Here is an 8944-nt window from a genome sequence, read left to right as displayed (position 1 = left end):
CATGTCGGTTTGGGGATTTCTTATGGCGTGGTCATATTGGTACCGGTTATGGGGAAGACGAAGACTATTATCAAGGCTAAATGCACTAGAGTCCTCATCCAAGACTCTGGTGTTCCACTTGCTGTATGACAGCAATCTAAAGTTCTGAACTGATGTTATGTGTACACCTTGAAAAGTATGGTTGCACTACTTGTGATTGCGGTTCTCTAAATCGAGTAAATACAACACCAAGAACTTGATACTTCCATTTTCTCCGCCTGTGAAATTTCAGTCATCTTGTTGCCCACACATGATAGTGATTGTTTTCCTTTTCTCCACCAATATATATGTATTACAAAATTATAGGGTCCTTTTGTTGTGTAGTACTCCCTCCGGCCTTTTTTAGTCCGCATATATGTTTTGTCCGAAGTCAAAGTATCTCAACTTTGACCAAACTTATAGAAAAAGGTATTAACATTTACAATGCCAAATCAACATTGTTAGATTCATTATGAAATGTAGTTTCATAGTATATATATTTGGTATTGTAAATGTTGGTATTTTTTCATATAAATTTGGTCAAACTTTGCAAAGTTTGACTTGACACAAATCTAATATGCATAGTAAGAAGGACCGGAGGGAGTACTTCAACTTGTGTGTATCTTGCGTTCAGTGTTTATTGTGTCGTCATCTTGTATCAACTATCAAGTATTCAGTTTCATAATAGGTGTTCCTGAAATTTTTCATGTGGGAAGGTGTCCACGGCTCCACGCCTGTAGGTATCAAAGGAAGAGTGTATTGAGATACTGTAATGTGTCGATGGAATTTTTGTCTATCAAAATGACAATGGTCGTATTCGTTTATTTTGCAAGGAACAGACTTCCTCAGTCACTAATTCACTGTGGATGTCAATCTCAACTTGGATAAACTTGCTGCATTGAACTGTTCTTGACAGAGCATTATTCCTTCATTGAACTTGATAGTGCATTGCTGTAAAATGTCTTCCAAGGACAGAATATTATTCCTTCATCTGAACTGTTCTTGAGAAATGAAGATTATCTACAAGAAACTTGACCCAATGCAATGCACCACTACTATTCTCATTTTTCATTGCTCGCTGGCGTTCACTTCTGTAGGATTCTGGGATTCACGGGTCACTTCTGTAAGCTACTCCCAAGCGTGGACGAGTAGTTAATATAAACTGAAGGATTAAGTTGTTGCTGCCACTGCCAAAATGTATGGTGCATCACAGCATCAGATGAAGTATTACTGCAGTAACAAAAAAAAAACAGCAGACATAGAGCAAGTGACACTTCTGAATAACAAGAATCGCATGATGATTTGCACAGAGCAAGTGGCATGGCAAATCAATCTAGAAATCGATGTATGAAATGCAGGCTAATCCAATCTGAATTACACATTGTTGCAACATATAAGGATCATAAATTCCCCTAAAAAAAGGATCATAAATGGTGCCTGGTACAAATGCATAAGATCAAATAGCAGAAACGGAGCAAATGATGTTCCTAATTCGGCCATACACAATTGTTCGGAGAGCAAGTACGATCCGTCAGGGTCTCCCGGTAAAAGAATGGCAAGACAATCCAACTCCCAAGCGCACGCAATTTTGCATCACAGATTAAAGACCAATTTCACATAAACAGAGATGCAGCAGAACAAAATCAGAGACACAGTATTTCACTGAGACAAGTTTGATTTCCAGCAACACATGCGAATCACTTTGTTCCACGATTCAGTTCGAACTACAGAGCAAATAGAGAACTAAAAAGTCGCGGTTTCATCAAACTTTTGGGATCTGCAGGAGGGGGGGGCGAGGAAGAGCCTAGCCGCCGAAGCCGTAGAGGGTGCGGCCCTGGCGCTTGAGCGCGTAGACGACGTCCATGGCGGTGACGGTCTTGCGGCGGGCGTGCTCGGTGTAGGTGACGGCGTCGCGGATGACGTTCTCGAGGAAGATCTTGAGCACGCCGCGGGTCTCCTCGTAGATGAGCCCCGAGATGCGCTTCACGCCGCCCCTCCTCGCCAGGCGCCGAATGGCCGGCTTGGTGATGCCCTGGATGTTGTCGCGCAGCACCTTCCTGTGGCGCTTGGCGCCGCCCTTGCCGAGCCCCTTGCCTCCCTTGCCGCGGCCGGACATGGCTGACGATCTCTCCTTGGTTCGAGCTGCGAGCGGATGGGGGTCGAGGAGCGGTGGGGAATTGTGTTGTGATTTGCCGGAGGTGGGGAGGGGATTTCAACGGGGGCGACAGATGGGAGGAGGGGAAGGAGGCGTGTTTGTGCCGTCAGATGCAGATGCAGCGCACGGCTGAGATCGCGATCCGCGGGAGGGATGCCGCGGATCGATGACCTGGCGGGAGGCACCGATTGCTGGAGCGGCGGGCTGGGTCAGAGGTGTGGCCGCCGGCTCCAAAGTTTTTTTTTTTTTCGAGAATGCCGGCTCCAAAGTTTTGGGCTGTTGGCGCGATGTTTTCGTGGTGGTGTAGTCTGCGACGTCTCTTTTACCAGAATATATTGTTTTTCTATAAGCAAAGGTTTTTCAGTAGGCAGTGGCGCCAACTAGGAATAAAGTTTTCTTGACTCGGCAACCTAGTTCTAGGGACAAAAGAAATTCTGAAGAAAATGAAAAGTAAATTGGCAATGCAAATTTTATGGACCTGGATATCTTGGGAACGTCCCCCCCCCCCCCCCCCCCCCCCGCTCCCGTGTCGTCCCAGCGGGCGACCCGGGGGCGACTAGGGTTTCCCCCCGCCGCCGCCACCCCTTCCTACATCCCCTCCCCTCGCCGCCACCTGAGGGACGCCTGGCAAGCCCCGGCGGCTGCCGATGAAGGTGGCGGCAAGGCCTCTCGTCGCTTCGTTCCCGCGTGAAGGACCCCGGACACCGGGGCGGCGGCCCCGGACGGCGAGGCGGCGCAGCCTCTGCGAAAGGCGGCGTGCGCGGGATGTGTCGGCCGGAGTCGGCGGCTGCTCGGGCGGCGCGGATCCGGCGGGTGGTGGTCGTGGCGCGGTCTTCCTCCGCTCCAGATCTGAAGGTCGAGCTCCTCCTCCTACTCTGCTCACTCCTCCCCTCCGGCTGTGTCCGATCTGCAGCCTTTGCTGCCAGTTCCGGTGCTGGCGGGGTGCCGGTGACATATCTCGAGTCCGGGGGAAACCCTTGGTCGGATCTCCGACCACGGCGGTGAGGGCGCGTGCGTGCATCGCCTTTCTTCCTTTGAGGCACCGCGGAGGTCTCCCGTATCCATCCCCGTCCCAGATCCCGGGTGAAAGCCCAAAACTAGTCTCAGGTTGGGCGGTGGCGGCGTCCTGCACGTCGTTCCCTCCTTGGAGGCGCCGCCTTGGGTTTGTCTGGTTCTACGGGTGAGTGGTGCCGAGATAGGAGAGTGCTCGTCGGCTGCGAGTCCAAGTAGAGGCTTCCCAAGCTTCAACCTTGGGTCCTTGCAGCTTGTTTCTTCGACAATCCTCCTAGTGGTTTTCCTTCTGCTCTCGGTGACCCCGGGCAGGTGCCAGTGCAGCTAGTGGTGTGCCTTCGACGTGGTGAGGACGATGTGCTATGCCTGCTCTGGGTTTCGACCGGCACCTGCTCTTGCTCTCGGGTGAGCGCCCAACGACCCGACGGTGCGGTGCCTTCGAGCCTAGGCGAGAGGATTGGGGTCCTCTTCGGCGTTGGAAGACAGGTTTCGTGATCCCAACCACACGAACCGGCTGCGCGCAGTTCTTGCAGGCCTTTGGCTGATCCTTGACGCTACTCTGCTCCCTGGCTCTTGGTGCCGATGTGCAACGGGCCTCGACATTACTTGTAGATCTCTCATGTGTATTTTTATGTGTGCAGTAGTGTGCGTTGCGTTGTAAACTGCTCTGTCAGCTCCCTTGTATCTTTCGGTCGCTCTTGCTTGGTGGCCTTGTGTAATCCTGGCCGGTTGTTGGCTTTGTTAATTCAAAGTTGGGCTCCCCTTGAGCCTTCGTTCTAAAAAAAATATCTTGGGAACGTCAGATTTGTAGCCCCCTCAGAACAAACTAATCGTTCCCCATAATGGATCCAAGATTTAAAGTTACCAGGGGCGGACTTTTAAAAAAAATCAAAGCCATGATACAATTAAATAAGACAATCAAGAAAAATAATTGGCCAAGAGTATGCATGCAGGCAAGACGGTCAACACTATAAATTTATCAAAGTAGTTTACGTCTCAAGAACTAGGAAAAATGTAACACAAAAAATCACATAAAGTCTAACTTGGACTCCCGAGCTGGCTAAGGGGCTGTTTGGTTATAGGCTTAACCATGCCACACTTTGCCATACAATGTTGCCACACTTGCCTAAGGTTAGTTCTTCAAAATGAGAGCCACAAGTTGGCAAGCCTAAGGGAATCTTGCCACATTTTTTGAGTGTATGTGATGTGGGACCCTAATGTGGCTTGCCTAAAGTGTGGCTTGAACCAAACACCGACCCAAATTGATCAAACTTGCCTAACCTTAGGTGTGGCAACCTTAGGCAAACTTAGTCTCAAACCAAACAGCCCCTAAATCTTCCATGCTTTATCCCAAATATTTAATCTTCTACACCTGAAACATGTACAAACAATCAGATTAATCTAAAGCACAGCATAGTATGCCATTTGTTCAAACAACAGATAAGACAAATGTTTACCATTAAGTTGTAGTTATACACATAGGGTTTGGAAGATGGCCTCTGCGATTCCTTAGGCCATGAAAATGTTCGATAATCTTCTTGTCTTTAATCCCAGCAAATATATCTCGCTCAACATAGCAAACCATCATATCATTCAACCATTCATCACCTATCTTGTTTCTCAAATCTATCTTTATTATATTCATGGCTGAGAAAGCCCTTTCAACTGATGCTGCCGCTACCGGCAATATCAATGCGAGTTTGATGAGTCGATAAACCAATGGAAAAGCAAATACTCCTTAGTTTGAACTAACTTGACGGACAGACTTGATAGACTATCACAACCACAAAAAGTAGGTGACCTTTTCATCACATCAATGTATATGTCAAGCTGGCCACTCAAAAATTGCCGTTCTTCTAGATCAAAGTCTGCTGAGTAAATGCTTGCAATGTCATGGTTAAAGCTATTGAACGAGTCTCTAGGATCTAGACATGCAATAAAAATCAATAATCGGGTTGTTGTTTCACTAAATCGACTGTTCATCTCAGCTATGTTTCTATCAATCACCTCATTGAATATTTCTACCTTATAGTGATGGAAGCAAGTGACTGACTTACGTGAACTCCTTGGATAACCCCTTGATGAAATATTATCATTCATATTTGGCACCGGTATATCTCTATGAACACAAAATGCAGTTACAGCCTCCAAAAGTGGGTCCCACACTTCATCCCTCAAATGCTGCAATAACCTTTTCACAGAGACAAACATGTTCATTGCACTGATTATGTTTTGGTCCTTTTGTTGCAATGCTTGTGTCAAATCATTAGTCAGACCAAGAACTTTAATTATCATGTGCAATATGAGTACGAATTCAAAGACTTCCATTTGTTTCATCAAACCTGATGCTTTGCCTTTGTCGTCGTCATTTTCCCCATCTAAACAAATAGCGTATAGCACTTGGATCACCGAGTCCCACATTTGATAGATACAAACTAGAGTTCTCTGGTGTGATCCCCAACGTGTATCACCAAGTCGTGCTATAGTTGTCTCTTGATGTTTGCCCCTTCCCTTCATAATCTCCCCATTCTCCAATTGGAGTACAATCTTGTCATGATGTTTCTACAACAATGCATCTTTTCTTCTACAAGATGCACTTACCGTGGTCACAATGATATTTGTATAGCCAAAGAAATCACTAACAGCAAGAACTCCTTTCACAGCAGCCACAACTACTAGTTGAAGCTGATGGGCAAAACAATGCACATAAAATGCATGAGGATTATCATCTAGCACTAGTTTCTTTAGGCCATTAAGTTGCCCACACATATTTGAGGCTCCATCATATCCTTGCCCTCTCAGCCTAGACATGCTCAAATTATGGGTAGCAAACACTTTATCCAAAGATCGTTTGAGAGAAGTAGATGTGGTGTCAACAACATGCTCAACACAAAGCAGCCTTTCTAAAGTCTCCCCTTGCTTATTCAAGAACCTCAAAATCACAGCCATTTGCTCCTTGATTGACGCATCACGGGACTCATCAACAAGTGAGAATTGACCATCCCCAAGCTCATTCATCATGACTTCAATAGTTTTTTCAGCACAGGATTGCATCAATTGCTTCTGAATTTCATGACAAGTCATCTGATGATTTCCAGGAGCATTATCAAAGAGAACATCAGTTGCATCCTTACATCTCTGAGCATACCACTCTAACATCTCAAGAAAATTACCCTTGTTTCTTGAATTCTTAGACTCATCATGACCACGAAAATCAAGGGCTTGCCTAAGGAGAAACCTTACAACACCAACAACAGCCAACAATCGGTTCTGGTATTCAATATGTTCCTTCTCAGTTTGAGTAGTCATTGCATATGCCACACTTTGCTTCTGATTTTTAAAATCTTCACAATGCCTTCTTGAATTGTTGTGAGCACTCTTTGTTGAACCTACATGGAGCCTGAAGTTTTCGATTGCTTCCTTCCAGTTTGTATACCCAGTCTTGGTGAAGACTTCAGCCCCAAACTTTGAACTGATTGTTGGTTTCTTGAAAAGAAAACAGTGAAAATAATAAGCAGATTTTTTGGCTACACTATACTCTAGCCAATCAAACTCTTTATACCATATTTCTCTAAATGCCCTGCCATCTTCATTGCGTTCAAAATCGTGATCTTTAGGCTGACATGCATCTTTCGAGATATACGCCCTTCTCACTTCATCTCTGATTTCTGGAGTAGCATACTCTTCAATTTGTTTTCGAAGGCCGGATCAGGTTCAATGTCAGCTGGATTAACTCTTTGAGGAACATCATCTTGCAAATTATTTGTATCAGTCTCTTAACGTAACACTTCAGGAACATTAGCTTCTAAAATGGTTGCATTTACTTCAGACTCACAAACTTGGGGTCCAGACTGATTTACTGGGATAGGATTGAAAAAAGTTTCAATCTGCTTCATCTTCTTAGGTCCATGTAACATCATATTTTTAATTAATTTTCAGTGTTCAACTTCCAAGAATTAGGCCAACACGGTAACAAGTTAAACATGATAGAAGATAGAACAGGATAGAAGACTAGGGGAGAGCGAAAGAACCTGGTCCTTGTTGCCTCTGTTGGCTGCTCGTTTCTTGTTTTGAGCAGGGACAGTGGCGACGACGACGACAGCGGCAGCAACTCCGCTTCCCGTGTGGACGACATCGTGAACAGGCGGACTCGCTTCTACTTCTCCATCTAGCACCATCGGCTGGACAGACCTAGGCAGCATCGGCGACTACGAGACGACAGTGGATGTGGCGCCGCGTCGGCAGGGCGTGATCGCTCGAGGCGTGAGTTCAGGACAGTCGGTTCCATGATAGATAGAAAAGTAATTGTGTACATGAAAATCAGGCTGCGTACCATAGCATAACTAATGGGCTCATCTAATTTTTATTGGGCTTACTACTTGATTGACCCATCTATAGCTAGCGATCAATTACCTACCCAATCGTTTTCCTCTTCCCTCGTCGACAGTTGAGACCTCATTCCTTCGAGCGAACCTGCTCGCCTCCCATGGTGGCCGGCGGGCAAATCAGTAGGGGGGGTACCCTAGGTTTCGAAAATTTACCCGGGGTGGCCACCCCTACACGACCCCACGATGGAGCCGCCCCTGGTTGCTCGCATTGCATGTTCTCACACGGGTGCACGTTGTTTGATTACATATGAGCATAGAGTTGTGCTCACCTTGTACCCTACTTGGTGAGCTTACCAATACTACTACACCTTACACACGATCACACCGAGCACACCAACGCCACAACACTGCTATGACGATGAACTAGACGAAGATGATGAAGTTCTTCAGCCCTAACGGTCGATCCACCTTCTTGCCAACCTCAACCTTGCTGCATGAATGCTCTCGTAGATACTTGGAGTAAGCATCTTCTGCTGTCTGCCTAGTTTTAAACCTTCATCTATGGTTGCTGTCGTTGTACCCTGAAACTTGTTCTCGTAGATACTTAGATTAAGCATCTTCTGCCGTCTGCCTAGTTTTAAACCTTCATCTATGGTTGCTGTCGTTGTACCCTTAAACCTTCATCTTTTTGCAAGCTTCCCATGAACTGTAAACCCCTGAGCCCTGCCTTCGAACACCACATACCACTTGCCCTGGCAATGCAAAGGAGCAATAAGTTCAAGTAACAAGCATTTGAACACACAAATAGCAAGCAGTGAAGAACTCTAGGAGCAAGTAATGGAACAGAAGAGCATTAGTAAGCATGCATGACCATAGCAAGTTCAACCTAGCACTACTTTGGTGTCATCCTACCACCACATCCATAAGAGTGATGGAAATATGCCCTAGAGGCAATAATAAAATGGTTATTATTATATTTCCTTAATCATGATAAAGGTTTATTATTCATGCTAAAATTGTATTGACTGGAAACTTAAATACATGTGTGAATACATAAACAAATACCGTGTCCCTAGTAAGCCTCTACTATACTAGCTCGTTGATCAAAAGATGGTTAAAGTTTCCTAACCATAGACATGAGTTGTTGATACGTCTCCAACGTATCTATAATTTTTGATTTTTCCATGCTGTTATATTATCATTCTTGGATGTTTTACAATCATTTTATAGTCATTTTATATAATTTTTTGGTACTAACCTATTGACATAGTGCCCAGTGTCCGTTGTTGTTTTCTGCATGTTTTTTACATTGCAGGAAATCAATACCAAATGGAGTCCAAACACAGCTAAACTTTTGTTGATTTTTTCTGGACCAGAAGACACAAGATGGGCCGGAAAAGTACCAGAGGGATGCCCCGAGGGGGGCACAACC

At 45.6% G+C, this 8944-nt stretch overlaps 1 protein-coding gene across 1 annotated transcript; it reads right to left on the bottom strand.

The window, feature by feature from the left end:
- Nucleotides 1–1675: 1675 nt before the first annotated feature.
- Nucleotides 1676–2216, bottom strand: LOC109752178 (histone H4). The gene has a single exon (XM_020311070.4). The coding sequence runs from the start codon at nt 2132–2134 to the stop codon at nt 1823–1825; it is 312 nt and encodes a 103-aa protein (XP_020166659.3). The 5' UTR covers nt 2135–2216; the 3' UTR covers nt 1676–1822.
- Between the last annotated feature and the right edge of the window lie 6728 nt (nt 2217–8944).

The sequence above is a fragment of the Aegilops tauschii genome, chromosome 1 (assembly GCF_002575655.3).
Source record: "Aegilops tauschii subsp. strangulata cultivar AL8/78 chromosome 1, Aet v6.0, whole genome shotgun sequence".
Lineage (NCBI taxonomy): Eukaryota > Viridiplantae > Streptophyta > Magnoliopsida > Poales > Poaceae > Aegilops > Aegilops tauschii.
The sequence above is the reverse complement of the archived record's forward strand: the minus strand, read 5'-3'. Positions and strand labels throughout refer to the sequence as shown.